This window comes from Echinops telfairi, unplaced genomic scaffold (assembly GCF_000313985.2).
Source record: "Echinops telfairi isolate 266 unplaced genomic scaffold, ASM31398v2 ScPeMD7_21;HRSCAF=78, whole genome shotgun sequence".
In the NCBI taxonomy this organism is placed as follows: domain Eukaryota; kingdom Metazoa; phylum Chordata; class Mammalia; order Afrosoricida; family Tenrecidae; genus Echinops; species Echinops telfairi.
In genome coordinates this window covers 14,649,754-14,669,963 of record NW_022103918.1, presented here as the reverse complement: position 1 = coordinate 14,669,963, position 20,210 = coordinate 14,649,754, and the positions used below count along the sequence as shown (strand labels likewise).

Sequence of the window (20,210 nt, the reverse complement as noted above, 5' to 3'; positions counted from 1 at the left end):
CCATGATGTTCACCTTCCCAACAAGATCGCTGCAGACAAAGCGGGCGCATAAGCAAATGTGGTGAAGAAAGCGGATGGTGCCCAGCTATCAAAAGATAATAGTGTTTGGGGTCTTAAAGGCTTGAAGATAAACAATTGGCCATCTAGCTGAGAAGCAACAAACACTACACAGAAGAAACACACCAGTCTGTGTGATTATGAGGTGTCGATAAGATCAGGTATCAGGCATCAAAGACCCAAAACAAAAAATCATGTCATTGTGAATGAGGGGGAGTGCGGAGTGGGGACCCAAGCCCATCTGTAGGCAACAGGCCATCCCCTTGCAGAAGGGTCTCAGGGAGATGAACCAGTCAGGGGGCATTATAGCACCGATGAAACATACAACTTTCTTCTAGTTCTTTAATGCTTCCACCCGCCCCCTCCCCTATCATGACCCCAATTCTACTTTACAAATCCAGCTAGACCAGAGCATGTACACAGGTACAGATAAGATCTGGAAACACAGGGAATTCAGGACAGATGAACCCCTCAGGGCCAAAATTGAGAGTAGCCATACCAGGAGGTTAAGGGGAAGGTGGGGGGAAATAAGGGGAACCAATCACAATGATCTATCTATAACTCCCAGGGGAATGGACAACAGAAAAGTAGGTGAAGGGAGACATAAGTCAGTGTAAGACATGAAAAAATAATAATTTATAAATTATCAAGGGTTCGTGATGGAGTGTGGGTCAGGGAGGGAGGGGAAAAAATGAGAAGCTGATACCAAAGGCTCAAGTAGAAAGAAAATGTTTTGAAAAAGATGATGCCAACAAATGTGCTTGACATAATGGATGGAAGGATTGTGATAAGAGTTGTACGAGCCCCCAATAAAATGATTTTTTTTAAAAGACTGCAGCCCTCAGTATGGACTACATCTCGACATAAAAACATCTTTGCTAGTATACCAATAACCAACATCAGAATCAACACCTCCATCAAAGCCATTCTTCTGTGTCTAAGAGCCACCTTGGAGAAAAGGAGAGAGAAATCCCAGGGCCATTAGAAATGGAGTACATTCAAGATCCCTGTCTGAAGTGGTGGAGGCTGGGACTACAGGCACCACCAGAGTTGTCGCTCGGAGACCAGGGGACAGAACAAAGGAGCCAGGCTAAGACCGAGAGACTGAGAACCAGCAAGAACATGGACTACTGGTTGCGAAGAGGTATTGCTCTGGGCCAATGAAGGCATTCTTATTGTTTACTGATCCTGACTTGTGATAACTTGTTATTTCCCCAGGAAACCACCATTATGGTGAGTTCTGTCTGTGAGCTCAGTGTGGCGTTGCTAGAACTTATCAAACCCAGCAGAGAATTAGAGCGCTGTGGGAGGAATGGCTGGTGTCAGAATAAGTGAAGGAGGTGGAAGCAGGCCTGATCTCTATGGGGAAGCCAGAGGACATCAGAGATGGCCTCTCCACCATTTCCCCACATACTTTGTGTTCCCTCTGGGATTCGGTCTACAAAAACTGTAGCAGAATTTTCTTAGCAATTGGGTCTTTTCCAGTTTAAACTTCTGCCGTTAATTTTTGAACCCTAATTAATGTTATTTTATTTTTAGCCCTGGCCTGAAGACCAGTCACCAGATGTCCCTTTGGCTATTTCTCCTAGACTTATTCATCCGTGAAGGGTCAGTTTCCTTTGGCTTCAACAAAACCCAAACATGGCATTTTAGGTGTTAGGAAGAAAACCCAAAGATTGATATTAATACCAACTACATTATTTATAACTAGTGACACATGGTTCCACAGCCAAAATTATTTCCTGGCTGTCGTTATGAAAAGTTAAACATACTCCTCCTGCCCCTCTCCCCCAACCCTCCAACTAAATAAGCTCCGTGAGCCTCCCCCCCGCCCACACACACTCCAAAACGGCCTGCACACAGCTCCGTGCACTGTCAAAATAGTTACTACAAAGCACCCTATGTAATACAACAGAAGGAAGTAGGAGGCAAGAGATTTTGAAAACTGGTACAAGAGAAGCTGCTATAAAATGAAAGAAAACAACAAGCCCTTTTCTAAAATTAGCAATGGGTCCTTTTCAAAACAATTTGTACTCATTTTTTTTAACTTGCCAAACACATGCAAATGCTTTTTTATTTTTACTGTAAAATTGCACTGGCTAATTAGATTTTCACCAGTCCTTTCTAAACTGTGAAATGGAAAAACAGACCTATACCTGGAATCAATGAAAATAACTAAGTAAACTCAGGTAGTCTAAGGTATGCCTTAAAAAAAATTTTTTTTAAGGCAATTCCATTTCTGAGATTCTTCTTGACTGAGTACTTTTAACATGTTCATGAAGGAAACGTAATACTGGCTCACTCTGCTTAGTAAAAGAATGTGTTTTTTAATGGTGCTCTATTTATATGTAGTAAAACCCATCCCTTTGGGTGTGTGCAGTTCAATGAATTTCAACACATGCATACAGTTGTGTGAACACCTGTGTGCAAACTGGTTTGAATTGTGTTGCCCAACAAAGCGGCCACAAAATGGGGCTGTTCCAGAAACAAATATATGCCAGATTTTAACGACTTACTTCATCTCATCAACCATTATTATATAGATTATGATGAAATCATGTATTTCTTAGCATATTTAGTTTAAGTAAGTTGTTGGTAGGTCTCACTGAGTCGATTTCAATTCACAGAGACAACAGAACAAAAGGGTGCCTGCCTTGTGCCACACTCAGCATCACCATGAGCAAGGGCATGGCTGGAGCCATAGCGCCAATCCATCTCCTTGAGGGTCTTCTTTTCCAAGGACCTGCTACTTAACCAAACGTAATATCCTTCGCCAGGCTGGTCTCGCCTGGCAACATGTCTAAAGTATGTGACTAGTTCTACATCACAGAGTTGCTAAAGTGTTCCCTCTTGCCCCTTTGTGGCCAATATCACTTCCCAAGGCCCAGCTCCCAGTACCCACTGATAGAATTTCTGTCCCTACGATTTTGGTTTGGTTGGGTTTTTAAAAGTATTTCTTCTCCTTGTCTTGTATTTTCTAATTTCACACAGTCATTTTGTGTTATTCATATTGTTGTGATAACATACACAACAAAATCTTCACCAATGCAACTATTTATTTCCACATATAAAATCTAATGACAACGAATGCATTCTTCATGTTGTGCCAAGTTTATCACATGTTTTTACAAACAGTTCCACCACCATGAGGATAAACTCAATGTCTTCTAATTAGCAAAACTCTTCCTTCTCCCATTCCTGTTGTTAGGTAAGCGCCATCAAATTGTTTCAGATTCCACAGGTGACAACAGATTGAAACCCTTCCTGCTCCTGCATCAGCCTCACAATGGTTGTGTGAGCCCCTTCCTGCAGCCATCTGTCAATTCATCTTATCAAGGAGCTTCCCACTTTGCCCATTGACCCTCCACACGTTACTGAGCATCGTGTCCTTTCCCCGGCACCGTTCTCTCCTGGCAACATGTCCCAAGTGCATGAAATGAAGTCTTGCCATTCTTCTGAGGCCTTGGTCTGTACTTCTGCCTATCCCCAGTAACCATAAATCATCTTTGATTTCTACATATTTATTTTGTGTGCAATTACATAGCATTTGTCTTTTTGCAACGGCCTCACTTCATTCAGAACAATGTTTTCTAGGTCCATCCATGTTGCGGCGTGTTACTCTTCGGGGCAGAGGAACAGTCCATCACAGCAATACACCATATTGTGTTCATTCATCTGTTGCCAGCTATTTCAGTAATTTCTACCTTCGGGCTATTGTGAAAAGTGCTATAATGATCCACACAAAGACTTGTTTAGAAAAATGTTTACAGCAGCTTTTTGTGGTAATAGCTCAAAATTGGAAGCAATCCAAATGTCTATCAGGAAATGAAAGGACAGATTGCTTTAAGCCTATGCAATGAATAGTATTCTGTAATGAAAAATAATGAACTCATGATACGATCAACATGGATGGGTCTCAAAGAAAAAGTACTGAGTGAAAGACAATAAAAGAGAATATACCATATTACTTCATTTATATGAGGTTTTAAAAGTTCATAATAAAAGTCCATAACTTTTTAATTCCATTTTTCCATGAAATATCTGAAGGCCCCTCATAAACAATTTTAGAAAATGCCAAGTTTATCTATAGTGATAGAAAATAGACCCAAAGTGGCCCAAGCATCGGGGATGACGTACAGAGAGATTACAAAGGAGCAAAAAGACGCTTTTGCAGCTAATCAACACAGTTAAGGCTTGAAGGCTGTTAGTCCCAACTCCAAGTACGCATGGAAGTAAAAGCTCCTCTGCCGCTAGATTTGATCCTGTTTGGAAATAAGGTGCTTTCTCCCACACCAATGAGCTCATAACCAAGGAGGGTGGATCCTGAGCCTCATCACTTAAGAGCTATAAAACAGAGTAAAATGGGCCCAGATGGAGACACACACACAAGGGAAAGCCACCACGTGAAGACAGATACACAGAGATGTTACAGACAAGTCCAGGACCTCGAAGGATGACCAGCAGCTCCTGGAAGCTGGAATTGACAAAGGTGACCGCCCACGTGAGAATGAATCTCTGCTGTTGAAAATAAAAGAAGGTTGTGTGTGCTGCACTGAGTGATAGCCACTGTTATTTGTGCTGTTTTTAAAGTGTTTTTTAAAGCTCTTTAGCTTTAAAATGTTTTTTTTTTATCCGTGCCCAATTATTTCCTATAGTTTTCATTAACCAATGTCATTTTCCTTAGCCACTTGCAAAGCTGGTAAACATGCCACTGCTAGCGATCGGGACTCACAGCGACATTACAGGAATGGAGTCAAGTGGCCTCAGAGGGTTTCTGAGACTGTAGGTCTGTTACAGAAGCGGACTGCTGTATCCTCCTCCCTAGGAGTGGCTCGGGTTGAAATGCCGATTTCTTCATTAGCAGCCAAGTGCTTAACTACTTGCACTACCAGATCTCCTTCCCAAAGCTGGTAGGCCCCCACAAATGCATTTTGGGTAACAAAGAACCCTTCAAAAGGAACCAAGCCCAAGTGGTTCCTAACTGAATGGGGAGCACTGTGCGGCCACACACAGGATCTATTCACAGACGATGCTGGGGTGGGGTCGGGCAGTGGGACTCTGTAATGTACTTTTATTTAACCTCAGGGAAGTGTAGGGAAAGCTTCAGCTGTGCTTTGTGGGGAAAAAGAGAAAGAAAACGAAAAGACTGAATGAAACATAAAGCATGGACTCAACAAATCATCTGAAGATGAAAGGGGCTCCGGGCCAGGAGTACTGCTCTGCGATGGCCCACGGGTCAGCCCAGAATCTCGCTCTAGCTCCCAGGCCAGACTCCTTTTCTCCCCTTAACTGCTTTACAAACTATGGTCAATTATTGATAACATGCCTTTAAGCCCTCAGCTCCTAACTTCATATCCATGCTTCAGCTACTATCTGCCATGTTGACTGAATCTCCAGTATTTAAGAAGAACACTTTCAGCCACCTCTGGTCCCTGTTGTCTCCCACGGGGGCAGTTTGGGCATTGCATGACAGTTCTGTATTCTTCAGTTCCTCTCGGGTACTGAGTCTTGGACACTTTTTGGATTTCTCCTCTCACCTCCCTCTTGTGCAGGACCTAGAACAGAGGACTTAGCAAGGTCTGAAAGTTTTGGACTACGGAAGGCAGGATCAACAATTTTCAAACCCACCAGTGCTCCTTGGGAGAAGGAGGAGGCTCTTTGTTCCCGTAAAGGTACCAGCCTCTGAAACCTTGTGAGGGGTTGTATGAGCTCCCTGGTGCTGGGGTAGGGTGGGGTGGGGGGTGGTTGGGGCGGGGGAGGCTGGAGAACAAAGGGCGTAGCACTGGGAGCAGTTTTCTACTAAGTGAAGGAAAGTTAGGAAAGTACTAACTCTCCTCTGTGGTCTGTGGTGTCTGGTTTCCTCTGAAACAATGAGCAGTACCCTCAGAGCCTGCGGCCTCTACAGTCTTCACCCCTCTAGTCTTTACCCTAAACTTTCCCATCAAGAGGATCTATCGCCCCAATTTCCAGTGATATCAAAGGGAAAACAACTATTTGTCTCAAACAATTCTCTGGTGTCTGAATGCCTGATGGCATGGCACCCATTTCACCAGATCTCTTGGTGAGGTGCCAGCGAGTCAGCTCTGACCCATAGCAATTCTTTGCACAAGAGAATGAAACACTGCACGGTCCTGCGCCATCCTCACAAGTGTTCCTGTGCCTGAACCCATCGATGCAGCCACGGTGTCAGTCCATCGCGTCACTGCCTGCTTCACTTTGACAAGCATGACGTCCTCCAGGGACTGGTCTCTCCTGATAGCATGTCCAAAATATATGAGATGAAGCCTCTTCTCTAAGGAGCACTCTAGCCTTACTTCCAGGACAGATTGGTTTGTCCTTGTGGCAGTCCCTGGTACTTTCAATACTCTTCTCCAGCACCACAACTCAAACGCATTTCATTCTCACTTAACAAATGAAGAAGCTGCTGACTCTGTCATGCAATAAACTGTCTACAGGGTCTCAGGTAAGTTCACCAAGACCAAAACGAGGCTCGCACCTGTTATGCCTATAGGAAAGCCGCGGCGCAAAGCCTGGATGTGATCTTCTATATGTGTGCATATAGCTATATATGTTACATTGTCAGCAATTCTCCAAAATTCTTCAACACAGGCAGCTGTGATAAGAATATTTGGTTCCTCAGCCAAACCAGTCACATCAGATGCTGACAAAACTACTCAAGAGCTCACACAAACAAGATACCAAGTCAGCGATCGTGAGCTCTGATCAACAGCAGAGATGACTGTGGCAAATGATTTCCAGTTAATAAAATGTTCAAGATTGGCTAGAGGTATTATATGGATATTCTTGCTCTTGCATGAAGCGAAAATGAATCTATCCAATCCAGATAGCTAAACTTTTCAGGAGAATCACAACCTTGGTGGATGAATCCCATCAGCCCTATTTCTAGACCATTGTCACTTGATTCTGACAATGAGGTCCGCCGAATCTTGAGATTAGAATATTGTCACGTCTGCCTCAAAGGAAACTTTCATTCACCACGGCACCATTCAAATGCACAAAAGGACGCAAAGCCGGAACCTTCTAGAACAACACCATCCAAGAAAACATTCTGTGACAATGGGGTGTTTTCTGCCTGGTATGATGGAGCTACTAGCTACAGGGGGTCACTGGGTCCTGAAAGGTGTGTGGTGAGGGCACTGAGAAACCACTTTACATTTTTTCATTTTTAATAGCCACTCTATCAGACAGCACAGTTCCAGAGGGTGCAATACAAAACTGGATAATGCTTGAGTGCCTGCTTGTCTTCGTGGATTGTCTCAATATAAAGAAAACAAACACCCTCATAGCTGGACCAACAGACCCATAAAAAGGAGAGAAAAGATGGAAGCTGTCAAGGATTTCGTTTTGCTTGGATTCCCAATTGAGCCTCATGCCTCATGAAAGCAGCAAATACAAAATCAAATGCGGTCTTGCATTATGCAAATCTACAGCCCACGACCTCTTTAGAGTGTTGGGGGGCAAGGATGTCACGTGGAGGAGTATGGTGGGCCTGACCCAGGCCAGTATTTTCAACCGCCTCCATATGCATGTCTGAGTTGGGCAGCTAATCAGGGAGACTGAGAAAGAATGGAGAGGCACTTGGGTTGTGGGGTTGGCACCGAAGACTGAAAATGCTGTGGACCGCTAGAAGAGCAAACACATCTGTGTTGGAAGAAGTCCAGCCAGAATGCTCCCTAGAATTGGAATCGAGGATGAGGCTTCATCTCCTGTACCTTGGACACACTGGCAGGAGGGTCCAGGCCCTGGGGGAAGGGCATCACGTTGGTGACATAGAGGTTCACTGAAAACGAAGAACCCTCCGAGAGCTGGATTGACACAGTGGTTACAACAGCGGGCTCCAACGTAACAACTGTAAGGATGGCACAGGACTGGGCAGGGTTTCCTCCCGTTGTACAGAGGGAAGCTATGAGCCAGAACCGCCACGATGGCAACTAACCATCACCACCACGTGTGTGGCAGAATATGGTCTCTGAATTGCTTTCACAGCAATATGCAGTGGTGATGCTGTGGGGGGACCCTTACCCCCTTCATTCACAGTGAGAGACTAGCCATACCAGGCCAGTCATGATGCATCAACTACAACTACCAGTTCTCAAGAGAGGTGAATTGGGGTGGGGGAGGGGGGAGAAATAGGTGAAAGGACTACTAGATCCCGGAGGCGGATATGGGTCCTGTATAACCACAAATGAACAATTGGGTAGCAATATCTAACTTGGAGAGTTAAGAAAATTCAGTGAGTGTATGTTGAGTCACCTGGCACAGTAAGTACTATCTGGCAGAAGCGGCATCAATTTGCTTCCACCAAAACATGCTCTTTTAATTCTCGTAAACCTCTTAAGTACACCCGTACACTGAGATCAGGAGACCTGACAGCACAGTGGGTTACAAGCTAGGCTCTAACAAGGTCGGCAGTTAGAACTCACCACCCTCTCCGAGGGAGAAAGATGAGCCTTTTCCTCCCATAAAGATTCACCACCTCGGACACCCAGAGGGGTGCTTCGACCCTGTCCTCCAAGTCGCTGTGAGTCAAAACTGACTCTATGCCAGTGAGGGGTTTTTGTTTGTTTGTTTACTTGTTTTGATTTTGGTAAGAGCTTAGAGAAGGTTTTGTCTATTTCAAAATAAGCATATAGTCAAAACTGACTCTATGCCAGTGAGGGGTTTTTGTTTGTTTGTTTACTTGTTTTGATTTTGGTAAGAGCTTAGAGAAGGTTTTGTCTATTTCAAAATAAGCATATTAACAAGAGTATAGGAAATTGCGCCCCCCCACACACCCAACATCCAAAATAAACACTAAATATTTCAGCCATGTGTTTGGCTTAGAAGAGGATGTCTTTGTCATAATTACTTTTATGAAACAAAACAAACTTGTCATAACAGGACTGTCTCACTTCTGAAGAGTAGAACTTTTAGTATTGTATGATTCCATTTACAGTGCTTTTTGTCCCCAAACGTAAAAACAATATGACAATATGTAAAACAGTATTCAAGCCCTACTGTATTTCTTCTTTATCTCCCCATATGAAATTCAAGGTAGTGGTCTTGGGGGAGAGGTGGTGCAAAGTGGGGAGATAAGGAAGAAATACAATAGGGCGTCCATTTGATCCAGAACAGTTTATTTCTTGAAAAAAAAAAAAAAGAATTAAAAAGCAAAAATTTCAGATTTGAAGTTATAAAAACATATAGGTATTCTGATCTCATTGGCTACAGTTTTATACATCCTTTTAACTTGTTACTGTCCAACACTTCCTGAGTCGTTTTGGTTCCTACTCTGTTTTATTCACGGGCATCCCTCTCCAGAGAGCACGCTGAGGAGTGCGGCTCATTCTAAAAGACAATTGTCCCTCTAAGGGCAGATGAGCATTTTGGCTCCTCCTTACTAATATCACTTGTGTTAATTAAGACTTGATCAACCTTTCTTTGATCAACTTACTTATTGATCTAAACAATATGAAGTGGTTCGTTCTGTATCTTTTCTTGTATTGCTATGTAAGTAAAACCAAAAACCTACTGCTATCAAGTCAAATCCAACTCATAATGATCCTACTTATTTGGCCCAAACTTATTTGGCCCCTCGCCCCTTTTCGGAATAAAATTATTCAGTTCCCCTCTGGCAATTAAAAACTTTTTCTCTTTTTTAAACTCTAGCGTATAACCTAGGATAAAGTGTAGGCATCTGCTTTGGCAATCCTCCCTGGATTGTTTCAGTGTCACTGTCCACGTAAGAGTTTCCGGTACTTTAGCTCTTCGTGGGAGCAGACAGCCTCATCTTCCTTGTGTGGAGCTGCTGGTGGATTTCAACCAACAACCTTCCCGTTACAAGCCCAACACCTAACCCACAGTGCCACCAGGGCCCTTTTTTAGTTTACTTTTTTGTAAGATCGCCTATAACAAATCTTAACATTTTAAAAATAATATGTTGTGACTTTTCAATGTTTTAGGTGTGAAGCCAGAAATAACACTATACAAGAAGGCTCCAAAAGACTCATAGAAAAAAAAAAAAGAAATTCATGGGAAAGTGGAATAAATGGCATTATTCCTGAGTACAGTTTGCAGAAGGTTATGGATGGCAGTGAAAGCCTAAAACACAGGAGGGAGGGTGGGGGGAGGGGGGAAAGGCTCAAGTAGAAAGAAAATGTTTTGAAAATGATGGCAACATATGTACAAATGTGCTTGACACAATGGATGGATGGATTGTGGTAAGAGCTGTATGAGCCCCCAATAAAATACTTTAAAAAATTTAAAAAAAAAAAAAAAAAGAAAGCCAAATAAACCACACGAGTAGGGTCCCCAAGTAGATTACGTCCACATTGAACTCCCTCAGGTCATTGGCCGGATTTGTGAGGAGTTTTGTCCTCACATAGAATGCACTGGAAAATGGATTACTATAGATGTAGTTAGCTTATATTTTAATCTTACCATTTTTTTCAACTTGTTCTAGTTTTTATTTTCTTCTTTCTTTGAAATTTATCTGTTTTATATTGTTACTGCTGATAGCATTTTTTTGCTATGATTTTTTTTATACAAAATCCAGGGTAGGTAAAGCTATAGACAGTAATGATTAATAGTTACGATTGGGGAGGTTATTGAGAAATGGCAAGCTAATAACAATGGTTACATGAATGAAGAAAATTATATACAATCAATTGTGGTGGTGATTGCATTCTGCTTTCAATTTATTTAAGCTATGGAGTTGTATAGTAACACGAAGCATATATCAATTAGTGGTTACAATAAATAAATGTTGGGGGGCGGGGAGATCATGGATTTTTTTTCCATGAACTTTTTGAAACCCTTCGTGTATTTTGAATTGCCTGGAACAAAGTCTGAGAAATGAGTATCATCACCCAAATACAGGAGTGCCCCCAAACTATCACGCTGGTGTACAGGATAAAATCTACTCTCCTTAATAGAGACAGGTCTGCCATGAGCTCACTGAACTCATGTCATCGTGGGCCTCGGGCTTGATCTTCCCACACCAACCTGTTTCTCACTTGGATGGCCTTGCTCTGGACACACACATGCACACACATACACACATACACAGCCCCTCGGCAGTCTGAAAGATCCCCTCTTCCCCACTCCCGTCTTCCCCTAACTTCTACTAGTCCATAAACACTCTGGTCAGAAGTCCCCTCGAGGAGGCCTTTCTCCAGACCCACATCCCAATCTCAATCCCAAGCCTGGCTGCATCCATTGCGCCCCCCCCCCCCTCTCGCATCCTGTAGAGTCTGTTATTTAGTGCTGCCATTGTACTGACACACCCTGTCCTACAAAAGGCTGTTGATGTTGCCCATCTCTCTAAAAAGGCTCTCAAACTCTCGTAGGACAGGAGCCATCTCAGACACACACACAGCAGCAGGGAAGTAAGCACTGTTGCATTTCATTTGTTCTTTCGCCCGGGAAGCTATGGGTATAGAAGACTGTGAAGGCATCGGGACCCTGTGATTTTGCTACTCCCCTTCTCTCTTGGTCCTCACTTCTGCTTATAACTTGGGTGCTCATGTTGCTATGGTAACCAACAGCCTCAGAATACAGGCTTCTGGCAGTTGGGCTGAGAGCCACTGAGCCTTGGACTCTGAGGCTCCTGAGCTGGCAGTATCAATCTCATCACATGGGCAGCCACCTGAGCAGGGTATGACAGAGCCCCAAATATCTGTATGTTTGTATGTGTACGTGTGTTGGCTCTTCCACCTCCCCTCGCTAGAGCATCACAGAACAGGTTGGACTTAAGAGACTCGTCAGATGGAGAGAGGACAGGCCCAATAGCTGTAACATCTCCTGAAAGTAATCAGGTATCAACGACTGGCAGCCTTTATTCGGTTTGTGAGCTCTGATCCCACGTCAGAGGAATAGAATGATTTATGGACAAGAAGGCTCGTGGCAGAGCTATTCATTAAAAGGACAACTGAATGGGCATTAGTAAGAATGTGGTTAAAAGTGACAGGCTAGCCATATATATATGGGGGGAGGGGGAGGTTGTAGTTATTTTCGCCATACTCAGGTGTACGGCATGCCAGCACCACAAAATCATCTCCATCTCAACAATGACCGTGACCCGGGCGCCTACATATACAGGAGGCTGCAAAAGGGTCTACACAGAACCCCTCCCTGGGGGGCAGACACCAGAAAAGTGGTGAAGGGAGACATCGGACAGTGTAAGACAGGACGAAATAATGATTTATAAATTATCAAGGGTGAATGGGGTGGGGGGGGAATGAGGAGCTGATACCAAGGCTCAAGTGGACAGCAAATGTTTTGAGAATGATGAGGGCAACGAATGTACAAATGTGCTTGACACAATGGATAGATGTATGGATTGTGATAAGTGTTGTAAGAGCCCCCAATGAAATGATTATAAAAAAGATAATGGAATTTCTCCAAACTTTTTTGAAGCCCCCTAACGTGTGTGTGTGTGTGTGTGTGTGTAAAATATAAGGAAACCCACCAAAATGTTTTAATAGTGGTTATCCTTATCTCCAGACGGTAAGATCTCAACCTATTTATCTGTAAATTTTACGTAAAACTACCTTCTAGTTCTGAATTTCATCGAGGATCGTTTCTTTTAGGATAGAACCATCCGCTGCAGGAAGACTGAGAAGAGGCGCCAGGCAGCCATGCTGAGCAGAGAGAACTCTTAGAGCTGTACAAGAACATGACATTTTTTTTTTAAGGAGATGGCTGGCTGGCTGGCCCTTCATTGAAAATTGCGAATATAGGAGGATGCTCTAGCCCAGTGGTTCTCAGCTTTCCTCATGCCACGACCCTTTCATACAGTTCCTCATGTGGTGGTGACTCCCCAATCATAAAATTATTTTCGTTGCCACTTCATCACTGTCATTTTGCTGCTGTTATGAACTGTCATGTAAATATCTGATAGGCAGGATGTATTTTCATTATATATTGTGAAAGTTTTATTTCTAATGACAAATAAATGAAATTTGTTCTTGAAGCATGGTGTAGCATGGGTAACAGTCTTCACGCCGGGTACTCGCATGTGGGCACATCTGCATGTGGGCAGACCCGCCTGGAGACAGATAGAGAAGCGGTCACTCGGTTCCTAAGACCATCAGAAATGTGTTTTCCGATGGTCTTAGGCGACCCCTGTGAAAGGGTCGTTCGACCTTCAAAGGGGCCGCAGCCCACGGGTTGAGAACTGCTGCTCTAGCCCAAGAGAAAAAGGAACAGGTGTTACTGCTCGGGAAGCACGGCTTTCCTTTTCTTCTCCTCCATCTGACTTTTTCCCCTTCTCCTTTTGAAGCCCCTTCAGGTGAAGGAGAACTAGGCTGTAAGATCTGGGCCCTTGAACTCCATGGCGGACTCCTCGAACAGCAACTCTGTGTCCGACCTGAGTGCCTCCGTGGGCTACTTCCCCAGTGACGACATCTATGAAAACATAACTCCCCAAGAAGACAGGCCCTCTACGAGTCCTAAAGTTCCCTTCCGCCCTCTAATCCAAGGGATGTGGGGTACTACACGCGCATTGAGAGCCCTGGGGCAGCGAGGTTGGATTCAGAATGACCCAGAGCAGCTTTACAAAGTAAGCATTGCCCTGGGCTGGGACACAGATGGGGCCTCTAGCAATTCAGACTCAACAGTTAACCGGAATCTAAAGATAGACAACAGGGAGATGGACAAAGGTTCAGAACTGACCCTCGGCAAACTGGACAGTCTTATATAAAAGTTTGAGCGTTTTATAGAAACGCAGGAAGACGAGGACAGTGTCTCTGTTTTCCAGGAATCTACTCAGAAGGGAGATCTGCAGCTCCCTAGCAGCTCCCCACCAGAGACGGCTCGGGTCAGTGATCAGAATCACAGGCCTGGTCAAGACTCGCCCAATTTCCGACCACGGGGACAGGAAGACGTCACCCAGTTTCCACCGAGTCGGCAAAGGCTGCAGGAACCTGCACTCCTGGAGGTGAGCAGGTAGAGGCCCGGTTTGGGGGCAGGTGGGAACCCACGGAGCATCTTGACTTAATATGAAGCAGGGGCAGGCCCCTAAGTCTTTGACACTGCTAGAAATGGTAGAAAGAAAATGGCAAGGAACTGCAGCTCCGGGGGAAAGAGGAGCCCTGAGTAAGAGAAGTGGGGAGGAAAGCAATGAACAAGCAGGCGGACAATTCTGACCAACTCTTCCAATTATACCCCCACCCCCACCCCAACCACCTAAGCACGTACATTTTCAAGTACGAATGCAAATCCAAACTTTGCACTCACAATTGGTGAAGTGGACCTTAAGTTCCATAAATGGGTAAAACTTGACACCCTGATGGGCCCCATTACATGTAGCTTATCATTTGCTTTCTTCATAGATAAAGCACACAACTGATAGCCGAAAGTCCTCGGCTATAGAAACCTCCTCAAATTCATCAGGTCAACCAGAGGAAAGCAGTCTTTCCAGTTCACAAGCGCCATGCTGTCTAAACTTCGGCTGGGTCTTCCGCCGGCTAAGGCAGCGAGTCTCCTCCTACCTAGTAGGGAGAGAGCACCCTGAGAGGGCCGCCAGGAGCCGCAGTCGGGTGACACGGAACAAAAGGTTCTCTCTCCGAAACAAAATTCTTCCTCAAGAAGCCCTCGAGTTAGAGCACGAGTCGCCATAGTTTTAACCTTTTGATATACCAAGTTCTGTGATCACCATAGCTTTGTTCTTCGATAAAACATTTTCTTAGCTATGTCTTCCTCTTCCTGTTCTTCATCTTAATTGAAAGGGGATATATACATATGCACATACATACTTCTAGTGAACTTGTCTCTAAGATTCAAGCAATATATTTTACAAGCCTTTACAATACAGCAGTAATATAAGAGAGCTGAACAGGGCTGGGCCTGGTTGGGGGCGGATGGGAACCCATGGTTAAGTATTATGCTACATCTCAGAAAGTGAGTCAATGTGTTTCAAAATAGGAACTACTTTGAAGAGTTGGTAGAAAATGGAATTTTTCCATAAACTTTTTTGAAGTCTCCTTAGACTTCAGCAACCTTTTCATTCCCTGAGGAACCCCGGTCATGTAGTGAGTTGCACGTTGCTTGGGCCAGAAATTCAAACCACCAACTGGTTGGAAGGAGAAAGAAGAGGCTTTCTACTCCTGTAAAGAAACTGCTCAGAAACCTACAGGGGTTCTACCCTGCTCTCTCGGGTCCTTATGAGCCGGAATCAACTTGACGGCAGTGAGTTTGTTTTTCCCTCATTCATTATAATGACAAATATTCTCTTGAAGTCACTGGCTGTGTGCCAAGTTGTAACAAGGTCCTCTGTCCCCACGCAAGGGACGGGTTGGGAGCTGGAGACGTCCACTGCACATCAAAAGAACGGACACATTAGAGGTGGGCACTGAAAGAGACTGCTTAACTATAATTGTAAGCCTCTCATGAGAGTATCATCACTGCCAGATCCCAGCCATATTATAATTGAATCAGCCAATAACTCTTGGGTTCTCTTCCTCACAGGAGCTCTGGTGGTGGTGTGTGTTACACATTGGGCTACTAATCACAAGGTTAGCAGTTCTAAACCCTCAATCACTCCACAGAAGAAAGACAAGGCTTTCTACTTCTGTAAAAAGTTCTAGCCCTGGACACCCGCAGGGACAATTCTGCCCTGTTCGATCAAGTAGCCGTGAGTTACAGTGGACTCACAGGCTGTGAGTTTGGCTATTTTTTTCTTCCTCATGGTCAAAAATTAAAATACTCTCTTTCAGAGAACTGCTCTCAGCTCCGAAACCTATCAAGCTCCTGCTTGATGAGTCCGTATTAGCATGAATGTTCACTCTCTAGAATCAATAATACACTGTGATGCTCACAGTATGAGCATGTAGCAAACAAATATGGAGTGAATCTCTCTCTCCCAATGCTGGATTGGATACAACTGCTACTCCCTCCCAGCAAGTCAATTCTGACTTATCCTACAGGACAGCGTCGAACTGCCCCATTGGGATTTCCAACGCTGTAAATCTTTACCAGAACAGAAAGTCTCATCATTCTCCCTCGGAACGCATGGTCGATTTCAAATGTCAGCCATGTGGTCAGTAGTCCAATGTGTAACTGACGACAGCACCAGAGCTCCTTAGGATTGGAATCCCAAGCCCAAAACCAAGCTCAATGCCAGTGAGTTGATACTGACTCATAGCGACCCTATAAGGCACCGCAGAACGGTCCCTTTGGGTCTCCAAGGCGATACATCTTTTCCAGGAGCAGAGCGTCTCCTCCTCCCATGGGAGAGCTGGGAAGATTGAGCCACATGGTTCGTGGCCCAGCACACACCCACTACGCCACCCGAGCGCCTTGTAATTAGAAGAGGATGCTGCAAATACAGTGCAGACATTTCCAGACCACAACAGTGTCTTACTCAGCAGGATCCTAATTAGAGGGGAGAGCATGTAACCATAACATGCTGGCAAAACAGAGGCAAAAGTCAGTTTTTCCAAACTTAAATATAATGTGAAGATTCGTGGCTCCATGACTACTTGACCATATGAATAGTAGCTAAAAGACAAATTGAGCAGACTGTGGATGAATTCCTAGAGAGGTCCTTATCCCCATATTAAGGACAGTTTGCTTCCGTGGGAGGAATAGTCAATGCTTAATAAAGGGGAAGTCCTTTCACTATGACTTGAGAGCTTATATGGCCGGCGAGACCATCTCTAATTTCAAAATGGGTGGGTGGGTTTTATATTGCATTGCCTAGAATTAAGCTTCTCCTGCGAGCCCCTGTACCTCCGAGTACTGCGACTATGGTCTGCTCTGAGATGCAGTGAAATAAGACCTTCATCAGATAACGCTCACTGAATGAGCCAGTGGGGAGCAGGTTGGGTGCAAAAAGCCTTAGGATAAATTCCCACAGGTATTATTAGTCTAGATCAAGGAGTGCCCCACTAGACAATTTCTGTCAACTTATTCCACCTTTCAAAGGAAGTCTGTGGTTTTACTGCTTATTCAATTCCAATAAAGTATGCTTTGTAAAGGACTGCTTTCCATGGGAAGGCTCAGATCAACGCTCTTTCCAGGCTGCAGTTGGTCAGTGAAAATCTCAATCTCCGTAGGACTGAACTGTCTCAGTCTGGAAAGAAAACAGGCAGCTTATTTCCCAGTCAGTCTCCAGGAAGATTTATCTACGTAAGAATCTTCAAAAGAGAGCGCTGGCATGAGGGTAGAAGTTTTCTGGAGATGCGTTCATGAAGCAAGCAGCAAATGATGAGTGTATGTTAGGGGCGTTGTTTTGAAGCTCAGCTTTCATGACCGTCTGCCATCTAGCCACAAGGACTCCATTTGCCCTCATTTGGGTGCAGGTCGGGGGGTGGTAGAAGCGGAAGAGTTTTCTTCGGTAAAATGACTTCAAAAATTCAGTCAGCACCCCAGTACGACCACCACCACCATAGCTGGTTCATGAAAGTACACCAAAGGGTGTTAACATCACGGGGGAAGTAAGTGCGGAGCATGTCAGCCACGTGGTCACCAGGAATTACTCCAGGGAATCGCTCTCAAACTCACTGCCCTAGAGTCTAAGCCGACTCACAGTAACCCCACAGGACAGGGTAGAACGACCCCCTGTGAGTTTCCAAGACTGTAACTGTTAACGGGAGTAGAAAGCTCTTTCTTTCTCCCGAGGAGTAGCTGTGGGTTTCAAACCAGTGACCTTGCATACCATAGGCCAAAGCATAACCACTATGCCAGCCAAGAGACTATTCATTCTCAAGGGGGTTGGGTTCCCTTTAAGTTGGCAAATACCAGCTTAACTACATGATCACACTTAGCATAACAAATGTGTTAGAGAAATTCATAGACACACTCATGTGTATAAGAGCTACAATATATTAAATAATATAAGTTATAGACTCTGTATATAGAGTAATTGTACATTAAGAAAACATCCCAGCTCAGTCCAGATCAAGTCCATAAGTCCGATATTAACCCAGATGTCTGATACCAATCTATAAATTCCTCTTTAGACTCAAGAAACACATGCAATGATGCCGAATGCAGCAATGATGCCGAATACACAGGCCAGTGGGGTGGGAAGTCTTGTGGATCCAGTGGTGGAGTAAGCATCTCAGTGCTGCCAGGGGTCTCCACGTGGCTTCTCCAGCTCAGGGTACGAGCTTAGCTCCATATGTCTTGTCAGCTACAATATCTTGTTGCAGGGAGTGAGCAGAGAGAGAGTGTGTCTCCCGCCTCCAAGGAGGAATACCGGAGTTGCCAGAATCCTCAGGAAAAGGCCATGTCCATACAGAGGCCTCATTGGCTAAGGCCTAATTGACAAGCTAGATTCCACTCCATTTACTCTTAATCCTCTCAAATTGACAAATGATTATATAATTACCACAACCAATAATGGGAAAAACCATCATCAAGCAGCTTCAGAAAAGGAGTGGCGTATTCTTGCTAATGATGCTGACCTGAATCTAATCATAAGGAAACAGTCCAATGAAACCAGATTGTAGGATATTCTACCAGTCAACTAGCCTAGACCTTTCAAACATGAAATGAAATTTAACAAAAAAAAACACAAGAAGCAACAGCAAAGAAGAAAATACCCAGGGAGACTCTCATACGGTACAGAAAGGAGACTACAGAAGCATGACAAGGTAACTTAGGATCCTGGATGAAAAAGCCTTGATCAAATCCACAAAGTGAAACAAAACTATGATAAACAGTATTCTTAGAGCAATTGGAGAAATCTGAATATGCACTGTATATCAGAGAAGAGATTAAATATTTAGTAAACATAAAAAGTTGTATGGCTATTTAATAGAATGCCCTTTATGCTAGGCAATTTAAGCTAATGCACTTAAGGTGTGAAGTGTAAAACGTCAGCAACTTTTGTTCGGGAGGTCTAGGGGGGAAAATATAAAAAAAGAGAAAGTAAAGATAGAAAAATATCATTTTTAAGAATGCTAATAAGTAAGGAAGAATTCTCTGTTTTTAAATTAAGTGTTATATTTGACATATTTATATTGTAATAATATCTTAGAGATGTACATATTTACAGCCTTATATTTTTAGCCTAAACAAAATTTACATAATGAGTCTGACTTCTCAGCTAATATAACTGGGTAATTTTTCAACTGGATTCATTCATGCATGTCGACAACTACCTTTGCATTGAGCACCAGCAACCACAGGCTCAGCCTCGTGGGTTAGTACTGACCCAGTCCACAAGTTCCTCAAACTACAAAAAGAAGAGCTGGTCCAGTTGAAAGCATCTAAGTATTATTCAAAAGCTCTGATGATTTCAGGAATTTATTTAGCTCTTGTTGATATTTAAAGAGGGTAATTTTCCCCTTTGGGGAACTAAGCCCCCTTTGCCTTTTCAAATTATCAAAAATTCTCAGGCCCAGATATATCTTTTTTATTATTATTAAATACTTTTATCAAGGGCTCTTACATCTCTTATCACAATCCATACATTCATCCAGTGTGTCAAGCACATTTGTACATATGCTGCCATCATCATTTTCAAAGCATTCTCTTCCCACTTGAGCCCCTGATAACTGCTCCCCATTTGCCCAGATTGCTCTTGTGTACCTTCAAATGAACTTCTGGTATATTTCTGGTGGCCATAAATCAGGGTCAGCCTGAAACTTATACCAGTAAGTCCTACAAACTGCTTGGGCATTTTCAAACCATAAGAAGAAACAAAGGCATAAAATGACCATAGAACCTGTCCATCCTGCGAGAAGGGCGTAGAATGTCTGGTGGGCTTTGATCAGGTACAACATAGCGGAGAAGTACAGAGGGCTGAATGAAGGTCGAACATGACAGTAGGACAAGAGGAAAGTAAAAGGAAATAGAGGAAAGAACTGGGAGGCAAAAGACATTTATCGAGGTATAAACATAAGCATGTACATATGTAAATATATTAATATATGATAGGGATATAGGTCTATGTTCATATGTTAAGTATTAAGGTTAAAAAATTTTTTTACAATTAAAAAGAAAAAGTATTAAGGTAGCCGATAGACGTTGGGCCTCATACTCAAGTCCTCCCTCAATGCAAGAACACTTTGTTCTAATAATCTGGCATTCTGTGATGCTCGCCTTCCCAACATGATCACTGAAGACAAATGGGTGCCTAAGCTAATGTGGTGAAGAAAGCTGATGGTGCCCAGCTATCAAAAGATATAGTGCCTGGGGTCTTA

General features: G+C 43.7%; 2 protein-coding genes across 7 annotated transcripts in view; one reads left to right on the top strand and one right to left on the bottom strand.

Annotated features, from left to right (window-relative positions):
* The window catches only part of PPFIBP1 (PPFIA binding protein 1), a 197,796-nt gene that overhangs the window by 92,468 nt on the left and 85,118 nt on the right, over window positions 1-20,210 (bottom strand). The gene's annotated exons all lie outside the window — the stretch shown is intronic.
* On the top strand, window positions 13,391-14,678 carry CUNH12orf71 (chromosome unknown C12orf71 homolog). Its single transcript, XM_013003970.2, is given in 2 exon segments — window positions 13,391-13,996; window positions 14,391-14,678. Coding segments are annotated over 2 exon segments (894 nt in total).